The 24,047-nt window shown below is 37.5% G+C and overlaps 1 protein-coding gene across 6 annotated transcripts in view; it reads left to right on the plus strand.

The window, feature by feature from the left end:
• Positions 1 to 24,047, plus strand: part of RAPH1 (Ras association (RalGDS/AF-6) and pleckstrin homology domains 1) — an 86,136-nt gene that overhangs the window by 19,494 nt on the left and 42,595 nt on the right. For all 6 annotated transcript variants that reach the window (XM_086897514.1, XM_086897512.1, XM_086897510.1 and 3 more), the window contains exons 2-4: positions 13,493 to 13,612; positions 17,070 to 17,175; positions 18,010 to 18,527. In XM_086897514.1, the coding sequence (XP_086753640.1) occupies positions 13,493 to 13,612; positions 17,070 to 17,175; positions 18,010 to 18,527 (744 nt within the window). The remainder of the gene's footprint in view (positions 1 to 13,492; positions 13,613 to 17,069; positions 17,176 to 18,009; positions 18,528 to 24,047) is intronic.

Raw genomic sequence — 24,047 nt, forward strand, 5'->3', positions numbered from 1 at the left:
TATTTATTGTGAGCTTAAGAACATAAAAACAATTGCTTGATTACAGTATACTGTATACAGTATACTCTGAGCTAGAAGTGGAGTTACAGGTTACAGGTGAGCCTGTTACAAGTGAACTTGCTGCTTCCAAAAAGGGGAAGTCAGACTTTTTTCTTTCCCTGTCCCTTCTCCCAGCTGTCTGGTATGAACCCAAAAGAATGTGTTGCTCTAATATTTGTCCAGTTACAGGGCAATCTGTTGCTGCTTGCAACCTCAGAAAAGGCTCTTTTGATGTTTGGAGTGTTGAGTGGATTTTCTGATGGTTTAGAAGGTTCAACAGGCTCAGTGACGTTCTGGAGCAACATGCTAATAGATGGAGAGGAAAGATGTTTCTTCCTTTTCACAACAGCAACTGAGGTGTTACCCTAGCTCAAGCTTTAATGTGTAAGTTGTTGCTTTGAACTGGAGGAGTGGGAGCTTAAAAAAAAGTAAGAAGACATCAGGAAAGTTTGAAGAGACATTTTCCCAAAAACTCCTTTGAAAACTACTATAGAAAGTTTACCCTAGAACAGAGAGAAAGATAATTTCACAATTTTATTGCTTCCGAGTTGGTTGTGTCAGTGTTTTCTAAATGCAAAGAAAACCTCCATCCAAAATGTGTTGTAGTTTGGTTGTTGGTGTTTTTGTTTTTTTTAATATTCTGCAGCACTTAAATGCTGATAACAATAAGAAATTGGCTGAATTTCACAGATGCATTGCTAAAAAGTGTGTGTAGATTTACTCAGCTGATAATAGTTGTGGGCGTTTTTGATTAATAAATACATTGATCCTGCAGAGCAATTCTGGTAGGAGGTAGGCTGCCCCTTTGCCATTGTCATATTTCTGAGAATAGGGCAAATGCAAGGATTTACTGCTGGAAGTGCTGTTGTAACACTTTGGTGCTTTGCTTCTGCATCTGAGCAGATGGTATATTTATCCAAGGGGAGGACAGGAAGGAAGAAGGAGGAAGAATGTGTTGCAGCCCCTCCTTTCCTATGTGATTTGAACTCTTGGGTATGCGCAGCCCAGTGTGTGTTTCCAGGTGGATTTGTTTCTAGAGTGGCAAGCACAAATCATCTGCTACGTTTGGCATGTCACAGAGCCTGCTTCCAGCTTTGCTTTTCATGGGAATCTTGAATGTGGGCTGTGGAAATGATTTTGAAAGTTGCTCCCTTATCTATGTTGAGAAATAGAGAAGTTGTGTTCACCTGTGGCTTCTCAGTGAGTTGCATGTTCCAAATCCAGCTTGATGTAGGAGAGCCTCTCTGGCTGCCAGGGTGGCAGTCAAAGAGTAGCAGCTATCAGAAGAAATAATCCTGCTTTTTGCTGCTGAGCATTCTGTGGAAGGGTGTTGTGTGCTAAAGCGTGTGGGCTGTCCTGCAGGGTACGTTCTTAACTGCTTGGAGGCTGCCGGACCCTTGAGGTTCACAGTTCAGCAGTGAGAGGAGGGTATCGTCCCCAGACTAAAGACTGTTATGAACTATCTCGTTCCTTTCCCTCTGAATTTTGTTTCTCTCAGCATAGAAATGAGAGTAGTATTTGTCAATCAGTCTGTCCCTTGCTTAGAAGCCCTGACGTTGAAAATAGTTCATTCATTTTTATTGTATTTAAGAAAAGAAAGAAAGTTGCACATAAGACAGGTTTATGTGTTACTTTAAGATGGCTTTGTATCAATCTGATCTAAGGAATGTTACTTTTAAAAACATTTTTTGTAAACTTTAGGTTTATTTTAGTCAGCCTATGCTGTTCTTTTTGATTTTCATCTAAATCTGCCCCATCTTTACCACAGCATCAGATTTGGGTAGGAGATATGAATCATTTAATACTAAGTGACAGAATTTCCAAGCACATTTGTAAACAAAACATAAAGTGAAACATAATGCACAGCATATATGTGTCTGTGTGTATAATAGATGCTCTGCACCACCTGCTTACGATAATCCTTCACTGAATTAAAAATGTCATTAGTTTAACTGTTTGAGGAAAGATCATTTTTTGGGAAGAAAATTTGAAACTTAAAATCTTAAGTGGCAGTATAGAGTCTGCTGATTTACTCTACTATTTCCTCCTTCTCCCTCCTGCCCCCCCATTCCAGTAGCAAAACACTGCCTTTAGTTTCCACATGCAAGAAAAGCTTTATTCACAAAGCTACCAAGTGTGGTGGCAGCAGGCTTTACAGTAGTTGTTTATGTGACTCAGTTGCTGAGCTGCTTAGACAAGATCTCTGCTGCTTAAGATCTGGACAGCATTTCTTAGGAATGCTGGCCTAATCCCATGAGTTTAAATACTTCTGTTTAAAGTCCTCCTTTAACAAAACCCAGCTGTCAGCCCCATCTTCTATGATTCTTTTACTGTACAGAAATTTCATGTTTGCTTCCTCAGTGGCATAACTTACACTGTGTTTTTTTCCTTTTTGCTATGGAAGGTAATTTCCTTACTTTTTCAGGAATGTGTGCTTTAAAACATTGATTCTGTGTTAAATATTTATGTTTTTTCTTAATCTTGAGGCAATTAAATTCTAGATAAAGTCTTTTGGTATGCATCTGTTGGTGTTAAGTGGCTTTTAGACTTCTCTAACCTTTGATATAGCAATACTTTTTTATGTCGAGGCTGCTTTCTTGCTCTAAATGCTTTTTTTTCCGGGGACTGGTACCTAGTAGTAGTGTTTATCCCCTCCCTCACTTTTTGGTGCCAAGATTTATTTAGAAACTGAAGTAATGCAGCTTTTCAGTATGAACATATATCTTTAGAGAATATCTCATGTATAAAAAATTAATTTAAAAAAATTAAATAGCTTCAGAAGGCTTATAAGCTAGAGATTAAGGTCAGTGCTCAGTAGGCAATCTTTAGGTTCCTATTGGAAGTTTGTGACAAATTTCATAGCTCTGTACCTCCAATTGCTGATACTAGTTTGAGCTGTTATGTGGACTTCTTGTTTTAAGATCATTAAACCACCCTTGAGAGAAAGGATGTTGAATTAACAGTAGAAGAAAAAAATCCCAAGAGAAGAAAGTATTAAAAAGAAAAATGCCAGGAGAACTACTGTCAGTTTTCTCTAGGCTTTTTGTTTGGTTTAATTTTTGGGAGGTGGGGTGTTGTTTATTTTGTTTTCTTTTGCTGAGGTTGTTTTGTTGAAAAGGGGTCAGAAGCTTTAGAGAGAGTTCTTCAGTGACATTCTATCTACTAAAATGACAAATAAGAATTAAGTTGTATTTTCAGCTTTTATCAGTGATGAGCATGAATTTCTAAATCTGCTCAAGACTCTCCTCTTCAGGAATTTTTACAGGCGTTACTAGAGAAAAGTGATGGTGGCATCCAGCTTTGGCATCTTGTTCAACCAGATGCCACTCAAAAATTGACTTGTGGATTGACTTCACTTCTGGAGTAGCTTCTCTTACTTTTTGAGGAGAAAAACAGAAGAAGAGTTGAGCAAGTGTTGGACTTCCTTCAGGTGATTGTTTTTTTCCTCTCACCTGGTGGAATTCTCAAAATACAACTTGGATTCTTACAATTTCACTAAGGAAAACAGTGAACTTTAAGTTTATGCAGCAGGATGTTGGCTTTCTGTCTTATTATTGCATGTGAGACTTATGGGTATATGAAATGTTGCTTAATCGCCTGCAAGACCCATGGGAAGATGCTGATAAAATACTCTTGAAGCAGTGACTGTCCTGCAGTTTTGACGTTCACAAACATTTTTCCACCTATATCCATATCATTAAGAACTTGTCCTATAGCTTGTCCTTTTCATGCCACATAGTTGCTGCCAAATTTCATTGTGAGGCAGGGACCCCTTCAGCCTATATGCCTCACATCACTACTTAGTGAGCAGTGCTGATTTGCTGCCAAATGATCCCCTTCCCTTTCCTTGCATAGAAAACTGCCCTGTTCCTGCTGACTTCCAGCCTTTCCTTCCAGTGTTGACTGCTGGGACTCATCTCTGTGCAGAGCCCCGCATCACTCTTCTAGATACACAAGGCTCTTTCAGGCCCTTCTCTCTCAGCTCTGCTCCCTTCCAAGCCTCCCATAAGACACGGCTCTTGCATGGAAAAACCTCTCCTTACATAGTAATTCCATTTCTCTTGGTAACTTCGTGGTGTGCAGTATGTACTTCCTCTTCCCCATCCACCCCCATCTACCTCTCACACATTAATAAACACATGTCCTTCTGTGTAGAGTTTGGTGATGCAAAAGAGTGGTGGGGATAGAGAGGGGTTTTATGTCTCTTCTTACAGTTTGCTATAAAGTTGAAGGATGAAAGTTGATTGCCAATTGTGGTACTTAAATCTGTTCTTACTAGTGTCTTAAAATATAAAATTAGTTGTGCAGGGGTAGACTGTTTAGATGTGTTTATTTTTGGTTAAAGGCAGTGTTCTTCTGCTCAGTTGTTAGAGGTGGGCTTAAAGTAAATCATGTCTTCTTTTTATTCAATCTATTACATTTAGATGCCTTCTAATTTGAAGATATTGAAGACAAAAAAATTGAATTGTTTTCCTTCTTAAAGAAATGTTTTAGCCAAAAGATTATTTCCCTACTCATCCTCTAAATATTTTTCTAAGTGGTGTCTCTTAAGGTCATTTTGTTTTGTCATGGCTAGCTGCAAACAACAAAATGTGTTGACTCATAAATGCTAAGAATTAAACATCTATGTTCTTTAGAGATACCAAACACTCTTTTATGGGTCCTCTGAAAAATATGCAGTTGTGGTTTTGATTTTATTTTCACCTTTTTTCCTGGAGATGGTAGTTCCAGCTATATTGAAATGCACCTCTTCACAATGTAATCTTCATTCTTACCAGGATGCCTAAGTTGCCTTCCAGCATGTTCCAGCTGAGGTTAGTATAAAAAATATATACCCTGACATAAAAGCAACCTGTGAAGAATGTTGTTTATTTATCATAGCTGAAGCATTATTCATCTGTTTTTTGAGCCATTGTTCATAGACTGTCACTAGGTCCTTGTGGAAAGGAATTTGGCAACTACATCTGAGTCTGGATAGTACCCACATCATACAGATTGCCATTGTCTGCTGTGGTATCTTAAGTGAACATTGGCATAATGCTTATTTTTAACCTTTGAGAGGGTCCCTTGAACAAAAATTAGTTTTTAACTGTACTGAAGTATAGGTAGAGTAGCTCAGTCTTATGAGGCATTACTCTCATTCGTATTGTAATTTTACCTGTGACCCAAGTGATTTTCTTACATTTCCCTTCTCCTGGTGGCCTTGATCATTCATCTAAGCATAACTAAGCACTGTTGAGATGCTCAACTTTCATGAGTAGTTGACAGTTGATTGCTTTATTTTGCTTTCTTACAATTGAAAGACAACTTAGTGTATGTGTAAAAATTAGTTTCTTTGAATATTTGTTCCTGGTGGAAAAAGACCCTTTACAGGCACAATAGACCAGTCTGTAAAAGGATGTGAATTTTTGAGTGATTGGTTGGCTAATGCTTCTTCTTAAGTGCAGCGTGATCCTGAAAGTGCTGCTGATAGCCTGGTGATTGTTATTATTGGGCCACAGCTACAGGAATATTTGGGTATTCCCTGAGATCTGTGCGTAAGGCCAATATTACAACAAAATTCATCCCTATTCTTAGTCTGCTCATATTTATTATTCTTTTTCGGGCATCATTCAAAGGTAAAACTGAATGCAAAGAGATGCTGCAGCAGTATTTGCGTTACAAAAACCACACAATGAAGATTCTGGAAAATTGGCGCTAATGTAGTTTCTAAGTATATATCTGCCTACTGAAGGCAGGCTGTACACTGAAAATTCTCTAGTCTTAGCTGGTAAATCTAAGATGCTGGCTGCTGCAACTATTGAGTGTTATTTTACAGACAGTTATTTTCCTCTGTACTTGAAAAATCCTTTAGCTAAGGCAAGTTTTGTTTTTATGACCTGAATATTTTTTATAGTTGTCTTCAGGTTGCCTTCATAAAGACTGTTCAGCAAGACATGATGAAATCTAGGATGCTCTTTTTATGGGAATTAATTTAATGTCCACTTGGGTACTCTGGCTGTAATCTTGGTTCAGGAAATGAGATACAATGATTGATAAAGCCCCTTCTTTTCAAGGCAGCATCTGTTTGGCTAGATGTGAGCCAGTCACTGAAATATATTGGAGGGAATAAAGGTTTTACTGTATGCCTTCCCAACAGCGCAAATTTCAAATGCGGTTAGATTCTTGAAGTGACATTTCTGTAACTTTGGTGCTTCCCGTATCATACAGGAAAGATGATCTTATAAATATATTTCAATATACAAGGAGGCACACTTTGGGGACTAATTCAAAATTTCAGGTTGCAATTATGGAAAGGTAGAATCAATATAAAGTAATACAAAGATAGAATATCCTGTATTCCATACGGTTGGTTTCTGGTTTTAAGCTATTTGGTGCACTTTTCATTTTACCTCTCAAAGCTTTCAGGCAAAGAAGGGGTGGATGGGTGGGTATTTTGTGGGTGGTTTTGCTATGGCACCTCAGAATGCTTTCCCACTGCTAGAAATCAAGATGATGAAGTAAACATTCTGGTATCTTCAGTGTGTTTATTTCAGGAAATTGTGTGTGCTAGTGTCAACTAAAGTTAGAGGGGGAGTGTACAAATTCTGCTTAAATACAAAGAGAGCTGCAAAGGATGTGAATATGGAAAATTGTGTTTTTCTATTTCTTTATGCTGCTGGCCAAAAAGAGTTTGAGTCTTTCATATTGTTTGTGAAGAATACTGAGTTGTCTTATCTGTGTCTGCTTTGTTCTAAAGATTCGGTATTAAATCTCTGGAAGACCAGGGAGCAACTGTGATATGTTTGACTTTGCTGGTTAGAATCTCTGGGGGTGGTTGTTGAACAGTCTCTTAGAATCTGAAAGGGATAAGAGCGCTCTCATGAAGAGCACCAAGTTTCAGAAGACCTGTATTTGTGTATACAGCACTGATGTGTTTCGGGGGATTCCAGAAGCAATGAGACAGTTTACTTTGATGTTCCGATCCAGTATCTGATAAGGATATTTTTTCTCTATTTCCAGTTGCTTTTTCAAACAGTTGTTTCATTAGCAGTTGTTAAAATGTAAGTTATGTATTCACTTTTGTGCTATAAATATTTATATAACATAAAGTAAAATATTTTTATGAGCTCAGTGAAAAAGATTGTTGTTTGACTGGGCTTGAAATACAAACAGCTAGAGGCAAAAGCAAGTTCTTGTACAGGCATGTGCCTAATTTTAAGGGGAGCATTTAAAATCACTCTGTGGATGTTTGAATAACTTTCAGCAGCCTTAGTTGATCTTTTATTAAAACTGTAGCCTGTGTGCAGTTCAAAACATGCATTTTCAGATAGCAGATTTCTGTTTTTTCCAAGGTACATTTTTTCACGTTGCACAGAGCAGTGGGCAAAGGACATAAAATTGTGGGCCACCCTGTTTTGCATCTCCCAGTTAAACCTGAAAATAAGACCATAAAATGAGGGTGCCTGGTTTTCAGACTTGATAGAGTTCTGCAGTCTAGACCAACTGCCTGATATAAAGTAAAAGACTTGAAAAGAAGTATGCTCAAACTGTATGTAGCTTTTAAACTCTTTCAGTGTATTCTGGAATTACCTTTCTTCTCCCAGTTACTCTGACTAAAGAGCATATTCTTCTCTTGACTTTCTCTGTTTGAGGAATAGTAGTTATTGCTGAAGTACAGTGACTAATTTTGAAGAACAGATTAGCCAATGCGTTTGTTTCTTTTTTTTGCCAACACTATTTCCAAATTGCTACTAATTAGTTTGTTTTAAAAAATAAGTGTGGAATTAAATAAAAACAATTTTCCAGAGCAATGCTGAGTGCCTTCCTTCCTTAATTAAGTTGGAATGTAGTTGAATCGGACAGAACAGATCAATTGAATTGTGTCAGATAATAAGTTGATGTAAAGAAAAACATCTTCATCAGCTGAGGACTAAGGGAAGAAAGGCAAGAAATAGTAGACTTAAATCCAAGGTTGTCACAGTAATAATGAATGCTTTATACACCTTAATTATATCTGCAGTCTATTGGTATATGACTGGTTTTTGTGAAACTTATATTGACGTCCAGGATTTCAAGAGGTCGCCCACAGTATTTCAGCGTATTGGTTATGAAAGGTCTCTTTGCTTTTAATGAAGTGTGTCTGAAGATTCATCTTTAATCAGACATTCAGTGTGTTTTCACCTTGTTTAGTTAGTGCCAAGTCTGGAAAACTATTGCCTGGAGTATAGTTCAAAAAAAAAAGAAAAATCAAACTCAAAGTTAGCAAAAAAAAAGCATATTAAAACAGACTTTCACTTGACATAAGATTTTTTCATTTGGAACCTTCTAAATCTGAATTTTTTTGGCTGACAGATTTGTATCTCAGTTTTTGAATTTGAGAGGCATTGGAATGTCTGTGCTGCAGAAGCCTTGGGATGTATTCAGCTATTACAATGCTGTTTGAAGCTTAAAGAAAACAAATGCTCTTTTGTTCAGATTTTCATCTAGATTACTTTTAACATAAACTGGGTTATAGAACATTGGATAATGCACAAAGGGCTTCCTAAAACTATCTAATCCCCCTCCAAATATCTTTTTCTGGAGTAATTATTTTCAGAATATATTATGCTTATTAAGAAGAAACACAGAAATTTTAAAGCAAGTGATCTGCACTATCATTGGCTTAGTGTGCTGCAGTATTAAATTCAAAGGAGGAGTGTTAGTGTCAGTTATAGTGTAAGAGCCCCTGACTAAAAAGTGTGCCAGAGCTGATTGGTCCCTGTCACATGGACAGAGTATTAGTATGATACAAATAAATATATCTGCTCAAAGTACCTATTGTTATTTACCATGCCTTTAGTTATGGAAATGTCTAGAAACATGGAGCAGGGATGTGAGCTTTACCTGTGAGTTTTGTAAAAGCATTTTAGAGTGTTTTTCTGTTCAAGTAGCCTTATTTCTTTAAGCAGTCAGATGAATGAATATAAGAGATGAAAACCTGCTAGAATCTTACTCTGATATTTATGTGTGCACTCTGTGCTTAGGTGCTCATACAGTATATTAGTGTAGTGTTCTATCGTACACAACTTCTAACAGGAGTGGATATTGGCATAATAATAAGGAATGATCACAAATGAAGGAACTTGGATATCCAGATGAAGTATAGTGAGAGAATGTTTCCCAAACCAGGGTATGCTATATAGTACTTGAGGCTAGATTTTAAAATGCAGAAAATCAGTTATTTCTTGAGATAGTGTTTCAAACATTTGTGTCTTGTCTACTGCATCCCTAAAATAGCTTTGTAACAAATTCAGTAGTTGTTTTTAGAAGGCAAATTGTTTTTGCAGGAACAAGCAGGACCTTGTGCAAGCTTTTATTTAAATACTGAGAAAGGCTGGAGGTAGGTAGAAACATCAGTTACCTGAAAGATGGTATGTTTTCATTTTGGGATTTTATGCTGTCAGTTGGTATTGAACATACTTAAGCATCTCTAGTTCAAAATTCTTACTACACTGCTTCTAAAATTATAGTTGCTAAACACATTCTTGTTGCTGACCCTTTATGCACATTAGTGCTTCAAGTTCAACTCAGAATGCTAATTTTCTTTCTCTTAGTCTTTGCATCATCAGTGAATTGTGCAACTTAAATTATTTTACAACTGCTTTTTTTTTTTCAGTGCAGTGTTTTCTTTATAAGGAGATATTGTTAATATAATAAAAAAATCCATTTGTCTCAATCAACTAGGTTGATTTAAGGTAGCAACTAATGTCTCAACATGCAAGTGTGCAGGATATGGTCAGAGTGCAAGACATTTCCCTCATGCCAGGGTCTCAGTGAAAGGCACTTAAGATACTCTTTTGATAACTCTGTCCAAAAGCTGTTGATACAAAGAAAATTGTTTCTTAGTTTTAGAATTCTGTGGTGGTGTCTTTCTTGAAAATGTTGAAATGGTAATCTGAAGCATTGCTCTTGGGCTTTCCATCTTTCCTCATGTGTTTTAATACCTTGTGCTTGTCCTGGCATACTAAGAATATAAAAATCATCTTGAAAGAGTAAATCTTTCTGTGTTTTTTCCCCCTAAAATATTGCTAAGTTTTGTTTCTTTACACTGTAATTTAAAACAGAATAGTCTGTCACAGTCCATAGTGGATAATGAAATGATACCTAGACCACACTTTAGTGCAGGAAGCCTCGCTTCCATATGAAAGACTACACTGTATTGTTACCGTATTTTATCTAGGTATCCCAGAATGATGCTGCTCATTTTCTTTATGTTCTAATTCAACAGACACTTGAACAGAATAGAAGGTGAAGTGTTGAAATATAACTTGAATTCTGAAGTTATTTTCGCATGTTATATGGTTTGAGCTAGGCAGAAATAAAAACTATTTAAAATCTGTTCCCCTGCAAATGTTTTAGGAATCTAAGTGACTTGCTTTGTGGCATCACGTCAGAATCATTATCCTTTCTCCATTTTTTATGTCTAGTTCAATTCTAAATGACTTCTTTAGCAGAAAAAACCCAACCCAACTAAACAAAGTGCACACAACCCCTTACCCCTTATTCTGGTTTTATTTCTTGTTATAAATAAAGGTGTTGTATCCTTAGAAAGGTGTGATAACTCCCATTTAGATCATAATGTGCTAAAGTGGAGTGCATGTTTGCTGTGATCAACAGCAGTGGGAAAGAAAATGGCTATCAAAAGGAAAATTTGAAATTTTTAATTGGAATGTGCACTCTTTTTTGATATGGTTAATATTTTGAGTTCTTATGCCAAGAAGTTCATATACTGCTTTCTGAGAATTTTGTTTCTGCCCTCATTTATTGAATCAATTCTTTAATTAATGTCCTTTGGGATATCTTCCAGTTGTGGAACTTGTACTAAGATTTTCCTTTTACAGAACTTGCAACTTAATATTAGCTGTTTCTGAAGCGAGACACTAACCTCTCTGTGCCTTTTGCAAGTAAATGTTGACAGGCTCATAGGAAATGCAGCAGTTAGGAAGCTTGGGTGGGGACTACAAGGAGCTGGCAAATACTACAGGGTTCAGTGCCAGACATGCTGACACAACAGTACTTCACTTGTAGAAGTTTTCTTTAGGCTGCTAATTCTGTCTTCAGAATAACTGGAACCAAAGCAGTGTCTCTGATGCCAAGTTAAAACAGCTGAAGTAACAGTTTATGGGAAATTGAGAATGCTTTCTGTGGCTTAGATCCTCAGAAATATTAGTAAAAAGAGTAAGCTTCTCTCTTAATGAAGGGGTGAGTTAAGAGCAGTGCCATGAAATGAATGCACTGCAAAACAAATCCATCTAGCTGGAGTGTCAAAAACAGCTCAGAGGGAAAGGCTAGCATTGTAAAGTATCTGTAAATACAGTTCTCTGAGTGGTTAATATCACAATTTCCATTTATTTGATTTACCAGTTCATAGTCATATTTCATAACGCACTCTTTTAATAGCTTCCTTTAGCTTTTAAACAAAAATTCTTTTCTTTAAATATATCTAAACACTGAGAAATGCTATGTGAGCACTTCTACAGCAGTTTGACCATGTCACATTAAGTATAATGTGTTTTGTCTTGAGTGTACAGTATTTCTGGTCCATGTAAGAGCCTAAGAAGTAGCAAGGCAAAGCTTTGAAGGGGGATAAAAGTGCAATACAGCTTAGGTTTGCTTTGCAGTATCAGGCAGCGTATGAGTTGCTGCTACCATGCTGTCTCCAGTTTTGTATGTGGGAGGACTTGCAGGAGGCATCATAGGGAGGAATCTTGCTGGGTAAGGCATGCCTGGCTTACAGAATATAAAAACTGCTGCAGTCTTGGTGGAAGGGTGCAGCAATATTACACAATCTTATTGTTTGATTTTTTTTAATTTCATCATCACCTTTAGATTTTAGGAAGTGCTTGTTTTCATTCCTTGGAGTGCAGGACTCAAATCAAGTGTTGGAAGAAAGGAGATTCAGATGGTGAATTTGAGCTGTTCAGTGTTTGTGCAGTGAAGTGTGCCATGACAAGTTGGCTTTAATGTTATTGCCTCTTTTAAGGTAGGCACATGCATTGTGCTCTCCCACAAAAGTAGAAGTTCAAGTAGTAGACTGAAACAGCTTTGCCTAGAGCACCTGGACAGCATCCGTGGAGACATTGGCTTCAGCTGGCCTCAGAATTACAGATCACCTCTGAAGTGTCCTCTGACCTATTTTATCAAGCTAAAATGAAATAAAAGCAATATATAATAAAATGGAAAGACTTGGTTTTAATCTTGGAGGATTTTTTTTTACATAAACTGTCATTTAAAATAATAAAAAGTGGATTGAGCAGTTTTTTGTCTAAGATCACCTTAATCATTTTTCATAACATCCCTCATCAGTTTGACTGTGTGATGTTGGACATGGATGTCTTTCTAGACCAAGATTTGTCTTTTCCTGAAGAGAAGCGCTTAGTTCCTTTTTCAATCTACGAAATGTAAAGTAGTGCTTTCTGAAAGCTATGTAGCAAGTAACTATGTAGCCCATGACTTGGCTAAATCAGGCTGTTCCACTCACCATTGATTTTCTTGTGTAGCTCTTGCTGGGGTTCCATTTTCATGCATCTCTGGCCAATCTGTAGCACATCTCTGAAATTCACCTTCTCTACTGCCTGATTGCTTCCAAATTATTACCTAGATTGTTGCCCCCACAACATGTATATAAATTCTCTTCCTGAACCAGATCCCGTCTTTGCCAGTATGGGTGCACATAGAAAAGGCAGGTGTGTCTTAGCTCCATAAAAGGGGCTGGAGGACATGTTTGGAAAAGGAAATTAAACAGACGGTTATTTTCCTGTGAGATAATAACAGATAAACTTTGGAGAACATTATCTTGGTCACAAATTTGTTGAATGAAGGAGGATCTGAGAGATGTTATGGTGACTCTTTGCTTCCAGAGAGAAGTTCCTTTGTTGAATAAAAATTGTGCAGTATCAGTGAAGTGATCTGGTCAGTGTCCAAGATTTGAACTCTCAGGGGATGTATTGCTGACATTCTCTATGGCCTATTTAAGCATTTCTGTTTACAGATTTGTAGAGTGATCTATTTGCAGTGCAGTGAGACTGCACTTCCTGTGGTTGAATGGTGTTGCTTAACTGTGGTCAGCTGAATTCCTTGGACAAGAGTTGGATTTTTCTAATGTAATGTCAATAGATTTTGCCAACAATAGCTGGCAATGAAGGCACATGCAAGTCTAGCATGAATTTCTGATGGTATATTAGATACTGTGAGCTTTGTTCTTAATAATTTTCTGCATCGTTCTGACAAAAGTGAGCTGAAAAAATGGCTTTGCAGTTATCTACTACAACTTCCATACTAAGTCTTTACTAGTAAGCAGGAGTTTTTATGAAGTTTATGGATGGACATTTGCTTTGATTTAGAAACACTTTCAGAAACATAGTAGCTGACACCAATTTTCTTAGACACTGATAAGAAAGTTTGAGTATCAAACTTTTTTTTTCCCCCCCAGATGGAGCAATTGTCAGATGAAGAGCTTGACCATGGTGCCGAAGAAGATAGTGATAAGGAAGATCAGGATCTTGACAAGATGTTTGGGGCCTGGCTGGGTGAACTGGACAAACTCACACAGGTGAGGGACATTTCAATCATCTCATGGAATACTTTTTTCTTAGTATTATGTTTCTTTTCATTTGGATGCCAACTGCTTCACACTGCCACTTGCAGCAAGGCAGACCATAGCTTGTGACCAGTTCAGTAACCTTTAAAGGTTTATAAATTGTCTTGTTTTCCCCATCCTGATGTTGTTTATTCATTTTGTACAACCTGCTAGCTTGACCTGTCACAAAGAGTATAGTTCCTTCCAAGAATTATAGAATTGGTATTTTGTCCTTACATATGTAGAGCAATATGGATTTCAGCTAATAGGCTGTGTCTCAAAACATGTGATTTGACATTGTACAGCTGTGACAGCATTTATTTGTTGCACCTAAACAGCAATAAGAAAAAACGTGAATGCAATTGAATTGAAGCAGCTGATAGAACATCTTTTGGTCCTGCTTTCGTTCTAGTGCTTTTCCTTTGCTTCACAAGCAGCTACTGCATTTGGCGTGGTGTTTGCTACACTCCTGGGGTGATCAGCCATTTCTCTGTGACTGCCTGCAAGGGGTGTTTCAGCTGTGTGAACTGGCCTTCCTGAATAACGTATTTAATTTTCTTCCTGTTTGTCATGTAGAATTAAGCAAAGGTATGATAACTGAAGGGTCATTAAGCTAGAGAAGAGACAGTTTTTCTCACCTTCATCTTATCTGAAGACTGAAGGAAAATTGAGCTAATTATTGTAGTGGTTTTGGTTCAGGTATTGGTATTTGGTAACAGGATTTCAAATTCAGTCTCATCTCTGCTAATGTCTGCCAGCAAGTTCTAAGGGTATATAGCACTATAGGGGAAAATGTTTGTTTTTTTTCCTGAGCTCACACATGCAAGGCAATAAAGAATCCTGCCTTCTGAGATGAGTGGAAGAGTGTGACATGAATCTGCATATACTAATTCTTTCTGATTTTTAACTTCCTTTGAAGGATTTTTAATGGTATGAACCATTTTGAAGTCATAGGCTTTGTAAATCGCCTTGATATTCACAGAGGAGAACAATGAGTCTTAGACTCGTTAAGCATTGCGTAATTTTGGATGTTCTGCAGACCTGTTGAGTTTCAGTGACAGCAAGATTCCCCATGTAACACATTCCACTCCAGGGGCAGCAGCTTCTGACCCTGTCATGTACTTCTTGGGTCAGTAGCTGGATCACAGTTGCCCTGCAGCTTGCTACTTATAAAAATCCTGGTATTTATTATAGCCATTGTAACATAACAATTCAAGGGGTCTTAGTTCTCTGTTCTCTGCCCCATTTTTTAATGGTATGAGCAGCCTAGAAATATTAAATATAAAAATATCCTTTACTTGGGGCTTATAGCTGCACTACTGACATGCAGACTTCAGGGTGACGTCTCAGTTTGTTGTTGGTCCATGCAAATTTCTTAAAACCTACTAACCCTTACTTAATGGTAGGACCCACATTATTTGTTTGATACCTTCATACTGCTGTTCAAGACAGTCTGCAACATAGCCTGGCAGTTGCCCTTCTATCTTTCGCAACTACAGAGAAATGACATTTCCCCCAAAACTTTGAATGACCCCATATTGTTCTGTATAAACAAGTTAACGGAGTTGGTTGTGTCTCAGTTCATTTATTTGGACAATCATCAAATCTTGATGGGGCAGTTCCAATGAAGTCCCAGTAAAGAGGTGGTTAATGAGATCCCAAGTGCATTCTCCTCTAGTTTCTGCATTTGTTGCTGTCTGTCAGCTGGATTTCAAGAGCACTAAGAGGAAAGGTTTTTGTCCCCGAGATCCTTAATCTTTAACTTCTTTTTAGATTTCCTAAATGTTTATTTTGAGGAGGTTTAAAGTAAAACCCAGATGTAACTGCTTTTTAAAAGATCTGTATTTGTTTAAATGCCCATGAGAATCATTTGAATTCACTTTTCCTCTTTAACTCTTGGTCTAACAAAAGCATTATAAACGAAGTCACAAAATCTGCAGCATGTGTGAGCAATATTTGGCATTGATGAAGGGTGTTTTAACATTTATTCTGCTTAAGTTTTCCTGCTGTATGGTGCAGGTTAAATGAAAAAAAATTTACCTTGCTTCTCATGATTATTTAGAATTAAGCTTTTGGAGCTGTTGCAGTTTTTAGCAGTTCTCCAAACTGCTGGTTTAGCAGTCTAATGCATTACGGTGAATGTGCTTAGATAATAGTGAGGGCATATCACATGTGTGTCCAATGATCTGCAATAACTTTAGTAAAGCCAGTAAAACACAGTTGAGGTGCTTTCAACCAGAGTATATTTGCTTCACAGGAAATCTTTTGTAGCAGTCTATGGGTTTGGTCTGAAGGAATAGGGCCTAACTTGCCTCTTCTGTCTCCAGTTTTAGTGATGTCTCTAGGGTTATAGATTTTTTTTTATTTTTTAAAGTTCAGGCCAAGCTGAGGAGAGAAGGGAGCTCAGGAAGAATAAATATTAGCATTTGATTTTTTTAACAAAGGCTTGAGTAAAAATGTAGAAAATGAACATAAAAAGTTTAGGTGAGAAACTTAATTTTGTTGGAACTAGAAGATGCTTTTCCTTCAGGCAAGCGTATCTTCAGGAACTCTTTATCAGTACAAGCATTGCCTAATTTCAGATTTTCTACAGGGCTGTTGAGCTTCAGTGACAGCAAGAGCTGGATTCCCCATGTAACACATTCCACTCCAGGGCCAGCAGCTCCTGACCCTGTACTACTTGAGTCAGCAGCTGGATCACAGTGCCCTACTGCTTGCTACTTACAAAAATCCTGGTATTTATTATAGCATTATCCCCATATTAGCCATCATAACATAAAAACTGAGTATATTGGTTAGAAATATTTTTTTTTAACATATGCTAATTTTCCTTAAAAAAAGAAATGTGTCTTACATAAACAGGCTGGGGTTGGTTTTCATAACTTAATGTTATTAACAGAAAAGACTATTTTAAAAAAATTCTGAGTTCAGTGGATTTAAATCCTTGTTAATAAAATAGGATTCTTCATTGAATGTTTTTAAGCACTTATGCCATGATTATGCTCATAAGTTAATATGGATATCTTAGACCTTATATTAGACTGTTATCCCACTTTGAATGTTGTGCAGTTTCCTGAAGAGATATAGTTACAGGTAAGTCAGCTGTCTGTTTCAAAATGAGCTGATGTGTAACACCACTCAGAAAAGCATTTGGAAAATGCATCTCTCTTTTTGATCCTGAAAAAAAGCAGAATGTGTTTAACAATTTTTCTTCACTGCATGTCTGCAATTAAATCTTTGTAGTATGACAATGTTTGTTTTCAGTCTGAAGCCTGAAAAATAGGGGTGCTTTTATATATACCAGTAACTTTTGAAAAATTTCTCTTAGAGAAAATTAATTTTCATTCATCTTAAAGATTTGCTTGTCCAATTCCTTTATTTATTATTAAAAGAAAAAACTTTATTTTTCCATTTTTTGGATCTCTTTCAGAGTTTGGATGCGGATAAGCCTGTGGCACCAGTGAAGAGGTCACCTCTCCGCCAGGAAACCAATCTTGCCAACTTCTCATATCGCTTCTCCATGTACAATTTGAATGGTTTGTTGAATTATTTACCACATATAGTTTAAGAAAAATACTAGTTTAAGAAAAAAACCTATTCCAGCTATAAATTAAAATATTGTAAAATATAAGAACATTTGAATATGCTTATAGCTGAGAGATGAGATAGGTGGGAACATATTTGCTGAAGGCACTGCTTTCTGGTGTCCTTTTTTTTCAAGTATTTGAGTCTCCTAAAGCAGTATCTTTTACAACACCTCCAGTATCTGAGAACTGTAGTGTAGTATTTTTATAAAAAAACTTTTTCTGGGATCTGGTCTCATGAAAGAATGAATTCATGTGAATCTGTTAACAGGGAAGAAAGGGCATCTTGTTTTATGGAACAGGATGCAGGAATATAGCTACAGAATGCTTTCAGGATAAACAGAACAAAACCTTAATTTAAAGGTTTGATTTTTTGTTTTGGTTTTGTTTTTTTAAAGCAGTTGCATTACTTTAGCACAAAATGTTTGGCAAAACATCTGCACCTTTTCAAAAAGTGAGGCATGATATGCAAATGTATTTTAACATTCTGTTCACAGGAAAGCAGTTTAAACTTTTCAGATGTAATCTGAACATTCATAGACTTCTTTTGCTGACAAATGAGTTTAACCTAAATAGTGTGCAAGTTGCACTGGTCAAGGATAGTAGTGCAAATGACATTCTGTTCAGCAGTGCACAGATTTCTGCAATGCAGATGGGAAAAGAAAATATTGCTTCCTTTGCTCTCTTAACCATTAGATTTGATAACACAAAGCGAGGCGTTGCAAATGAAATAACTCTGCACGTACTGGCTACTCTTGTTTGACATACTGACTGTACTTGTTGCAGAAGCCCTGAATCAGGGGGAGACTGTGGATCTGGATGCCCTCATGGCTGATCTCTGTTCCATAGAGCAGGAGCTCAGCAGCATCGGCTCTCATTCAGCAAACAACGCTGCAGTGAAACGCCTTGCCACAGAACCCAAAACTCAGAAACCACCTGCTAGTCGACCTTCTGCTAAGCACAGCAGCGTGAAAGGATTGTCCTCCTCCTCTGCTAAGGTGACTAAACCATCACATGCCAACGTGTCTCTGGATGACATCACTGCACAGTTAGAGAAGGCCTCTTTGAGCATGGATGAAGCAGCCCAGCAGTCTCTTGCAGAAGACACCAAGCCAGTGGTTGCTGCCCAGCACAGGAGGACAGCGTCTGCTGGCACGGTGAGCGATGCTGAGGTGCGCTCCATCAGTAACTCCTCCCGTTCCAGCGTGACCTCAGCAGCTTCCAGCATGGACTCCTTGGATATCGATAAGGTGACGAGACCTCAGGAGCTGGACTTGACATCACAAGGGCAACCAATCACTGAGGTAGAGTGTCACTAATTCAAGAGTTTTGTTTGGTTTGGGTTTTTCTCTTCAAATGTACACCACATTTCCCGTGCTGACACTCATAGCTAAACATCTGCAGTGCAGTGGGGTTGATTGAAGACTTGCTTTTACAGGAACTGCGCATGCTGTAACTACTTCTTTCTCTGGTTTTGGTTCTGTCTGCAAGGAAACTTCTTATAAAGAATTGTTTTGGTTTTGGATTTTTTAAGAGCTTTTCCCATCCCTTCTTCTTCCTTTCAAGCCAGTCATGCATTTTAATGTTTTTATAGTTAATATTTTTATGCAAAGTAAATATCACATATTGCCCTTAATTTAAATCTGAAGAGTGAACAGATGGGGGAAAAAGGAAGCACAATTGGCAAAATTCCTGTTACAGTACAATTAATACCTGAAATACATGGAGCAATCTGTGGGTGTCTATCTGGAGCTATACTATACTGATAATTTGCTGCTACTTAATATTCTTGTTTAATGTATGACAGGAGGAGCTCTTTGAAACAATACACAACACAGTAAAATAACTGGGCTGCAATACAACATTAGCAGATATTAATTTAGGATTTTGATGTTTTGATATTGATTAATCAGAGAGGAAACTTCAGTGAGACCAGCCAATTCAGTGAATGTTGCAAGTGCTGGTGACTTGTGAGAGAAAATGTGGAAAATGTTCCAGTAAATTTTGAGAACTTAAACTTAGAAGTTCTCTTGTAGAAATACTCTCTGAAACAGAAATCTGACCTGTTAAAATGTCAGTTGTACTAATATGCATGTTCTCTTTCATGAGAGAAAACTAGAACAAGCTGAGTTTATTCTAATCAATAATTAAAACTGATCTGAATGGGCTGTACTGAAAGCTTCGTTCTACACATCTGTAACAAAAGTTCATCTGATATATAGTGAACAATGCAGGCTTGTCATTCTTATGATCAACTCATTGGGGTCACACTTTGATTTAAATCTACTTGAAATGGTGAGAAATGAATGACAGTTTAGGTCAACTTTCTTCTTGTATGAAACGTTTTTGTTCAGTTTGCTTTTATTGGAGATTTCATATTGAGTGAAGCAAAACAGATAGAAATGTGCCCTTTACTCTTTGTAAAGTTAAAATGCAAACCTTTGCATTATTGCTGTAGGCCTAAGTGTTCAAGCCCAGCCTATGATGGCCATTGATTATATTGTTGTTTATTTGAGAATCATTTTCTTTTCATGGTATGGTAAGGCTTATTTTTGGGTTTGGGTTTTTTTGTGCATCTCCAGCTGTTATTCATGATTATATGTCTGTCTTTATGATGTAGAAAGTTAGGCAGTCTTGCATTTTGGTCTCTTTTTGGGCTAAAAAGATGACTTTTGTGAATTAGTTTCTCTAGCTTGCATAGCCTAAGAAAAGCATGAATGTTGCAATTTTTTGAATTTTAACACAAGGTCTTTTCTGCAGATTTCTGCAGATCTTGCAGGTCTTCCTTCAGATTTTCTCTTTTACTTTGAGAGTTATATGCTTGAGGCGTCAAAATTGCCCTTCTTGTCTCCCAGGTTTTTTCAATCCTTTGTGTCATGGGTAATCAACAAACCACCTGCTGCACTTAATTAACTTGATGTTGGTGAATCAAGGGACAGAGGTCAAGAAGTTGCTTTGTCTTCACAGGAAGCTAATCTATATTGCTGCAAGGATTGCAATTGCTGTTTCAGTTGCTTTCTGAGCTCTTGGCCACTGACTTCAAGGCTCAGAATCATTCCCAAAAGCTTTTCTCAAAGGCATGTGAGAGCTGCCTTTGTACAAACCCAGTGATTGCTTCTTATATAAGAATGTGGCTATTGTTTCTCTGCCCAGATAAGTTGATAAAAATGATTGATTTCTTTGAAGGAGGTATCCAGAAAGTATCAGTAATTTGAGATCCAGATTCTGCTCTCCTCTTGAGAACAGAAACCTCTGCACTCATTAACCATGCTGTTTGCTTTGGCTCTATCTATTCTTTTCAATTTCAGTAGCCTGAGGAAGGTGTTCAATTCTGAGTCATTGTCCACAGGTTTACAGAATTGGTTTCAACTATTCAGTTTTTAAATTGTTATGTGATGGGATGGGACTTACTGAGAATAAGTTTTTTTTTCTCATGACTGGTGAACAGAAAAAGGGCAGTGACTTTTTTTTTTGAGTTTGTGACAGATTCTGTGGTTGTGCTTTTTAAATGAATTTGGCTTTTAAATGGATTCTTTGGAAGAATCATTTGGTATCAACGAAGCTGTTTATTTCCTGTGTCATTCGTTTAATGCCCAAAAACTAGTTTAAGGGTTTATTAATTCTCTTGGCTAGGTTGTGAACCAAAACACCTTTCAGTAGGGCTGCATTGTATCCTCCCACCCACACAGTTGACTCAATGGTGCTGTTTCTAATAGAAAACATCCCTCTGAGGAAATAGCCTTTGAAGAAATCCTAATGTCCATATAGGGAAAAAACCCAACAGTTTTTATGCAGAAAGTGGGAGAGGCTGTTTATTCATGGTCACAGCAGATCTGTTTTGAGATTTGTTATCCTGAAGTAGTGCTTCAAGTTAGCTCTTTTCTTTTGCCTGTCTTCCTTGAGACTGCCTGTAGGTGAGCTGACCTTTAAAATTTTTCTTTACTGCTGTGGCTCTTCTGAAAGAGGTCTGTGTCTTGGCAGCTCTGCCCTTTTGACCGATACTTTCTGTCTTCTCCAGGCAATATAGGTACTTTAAAAAGTCATCCTTTGTGCTGTAGCTTCATGTTTTGCTCTTCCTAAGAAAAATGGAAGACTATTTTGATGGGAGGAAAAGAGAAATGAGGCTTTGCAGTTATAAACTTAAATATTCTATCTTAAAAAAATAGTTCTGCTCTGTATTTAAGAGCTCTCTTAGATGGAAGTACAGGAAAATCCTGTAAAAGAACAGTCATGCACTGGCCCACTGAAGGTATGTGTGGTCTAGTTACTCTCTGGCTGGTAATAGAGACCAGTATTACGGAAAAAGGCTGCAATTCCACAACCACCAGCAATGGGAAGATATGACTTCCCTTTCTTCTCATCCTTCCTTCCTCACAGTTCTTCCTTACACTCTCATCTCCTCCCTTGTCCCAGTTTTGGCACTTAACTGGTACTTAGTACACCAAAACTTTGTGCTTCTATTCTAGGCCTCATTCTGTGTTATTTAGGTGAACTGCAGAGGCTCAGGAGACTGATGCACATTAGGAGAGGTTGTAGCTAGGGACTGGAGGCTGGAAGGGAGGGCAGGAACTCATTGGTGGTAATTGATTATTTAGAACTTCTTGTCTAAGCATTTGGACAGGCACCTTAGTGTCCTGTCTTTTTCTTCCTCCTAGCAGCCAGTACTGTAGGCAATTCTAGGGGTTGCAGATAAATCAGCATGATGACAGATGATAACTCAGTGCTTGTATTGGCCAAGACCATCCTTATACTCATTCTGCATTTGTCTTCAGGCCACTTTCAGGGGAGTTGAATGGAGTTCCCTTGGTTGTCTAAAATTGTGGGTTTATTCGTTGTCATCATTGTTTCATTTTCTTCTTTCCTACTTTCCTTTCGTAGTACTATCTTTTTAGACATTGTGAATATTGATGTTTTGAAGACTTTTGAAGTCTTTGAAGGGCTACAATCACTCTGTAGTTTTGAGACCTTGTCTCAAGTTTCTGACTGCACTTATGTTCTGGTCTTCAGTCTCCCCTTAAGTATTGTTGAATAAAAAGAAAAGTTGTCTCCACCCCGCCACATAATTTTTGCTAAATTTAAATTTGTCTTTTACAAAATGACTTCATAGATCCTCGCTTGAACAGTATTTTTTCTTAAATTGGTAGGTTGCATTTAATTTTCTATGCTTTTAGTTGTGCAGTGAGTGGCATGCACCTTAAAATGTAGTTTCTGTGGGGGGTTACTTTACTTGTGTAGACCAAATTAGTGAAGCATGAGTTGAAGGTAGGGGAAATGATGTCTCTATGACCAGCTTGTTGCCTCCACCCACATTGTCTTTTTCTTCTTCCTTTGGTCCCTCTGCCAGCAAGAAAGCAAGAAGTTGTCTCTGTTTTCAGTGAGCTGTGCTAGAGCAGAAGGAGAAGAAAGCAGAAGGGAGAGAATAGACGACTGTGTTGATGATGCTTATGTAGCTGTTTGTGTCTGGCGGGTGAAAGGCTCCATTCATGGGCAGTCATTGTTACTGTCCTGCACACACTCAGTGAAGAGGTTGCAGATAAGTTTGATGTCTGCCATCTGGTCTGGCACAGTTCAGCATCACCCCCCACCCTCTTTATGTCTGTAACCCAGTTTGCACAGCTGAGAGATTCTGCACATACAAAGATAATGAAAAATTTATCTGGTGACACCACATGATTTAATTGCACACTTTATTTTTTAGCTTTTACTTAAACTTACTGTAGATTTAAACTTGATGCATGAGGGGTAAAAATCATGAGAAGAGAATGCCAGTGCAATAAAGCTACATGGTTTTTGCTTCACTTGACAGAAGGCAGTGTAAATATTAATGTTTCTTTCAGGGTAAAAAAGGGAGCTTTGGAGGCATTGACGGCAGCAATTGTCTTGTAAGCTCAGCGCACATAAATAAATCTGTACTGGCTAAAAGATCCTGTAGGATAAAATGGAAAACTTGAAATGGATGTAAGGGATCATAAAGTTTGTGTTCCATAGCAATTTTGCTATAGTTCTTATGCAGACTTGTTAGCATTTCATTTGCCTGTGCAGTGGTATAACACAGAAAGTTTGGTATCCATTTAAAATTATTGAGGCTCATGTTTTAAGTGTGATTGCTAAATGTTGCTATGTGTGAAAAGGCAGTTGACTGTTCATGTATGCAGACAAACTGATGATATATTTGGTCTTTGTTAGGCAATGGTGTCTTAAAATAGAATTGGACTGCTGAATCTCATCTGTTCTTTGTACATGATTTAAAGAAGAGTTGTCTGTTTTAGCTCTTGCAGGAGTAGAGCAGTATTGGCTTTTGTATTTTGGGAGCTTGAAGTTTGAGTACTTTTCCTTATGGTCCATGTGTTGTGTGGCTAGCAGATGTGAAGGATGTTAGACTCCAATATGTGAGAGAAGTCACAGATAACCAGCAAACAAGGGATGGCAGAGGTTTGGTTTGTGTTTCTTCTAAAGACTTTAAAAAAACCTAATTTCATTTTCTGCCAGTTGTGTTATGTCCTTAGTTTAGAACACAGTCTATTCTGCAGCATTTCCAGTTCCGCTTTTCCTAAGCTGAAAATAGTCAATGGAAAGACTTAATTTGAAACACAATTAGACCATTTCTTCCGCTTTCTTTTTTTCCAATTATTAGTCACAAAGTGTTCTTTAATAAGTCAACAGTAAGGGAAAATTGTGCATATCTGTCATCCTGAAAAATTAGTTTGGCTTCCAGTTCTGTTGGCATAAGAAGTGTGAGCCATCCATTTTTTCAAATGTTCTTGAAGTACATGTAAAATAACTCCTCATTTGCCAGATTTTTGGAAGCTTTCAAAGCATTTTCT

This window comes from Cyanistes caeruleus, chromosome 7 (assembly GCF_971803275.1).
Source record: "Cyanistes caeruleus chromosome 7, bCyaCae1.hap1.1, whole genome shotgun sequence".
NCBI classification, from domain to species: Eukaryota; Metazoa; Chordata; class Aves; order Passeriformes; family Paridae; genus Cyanistes; species Cyanistes caeruleus.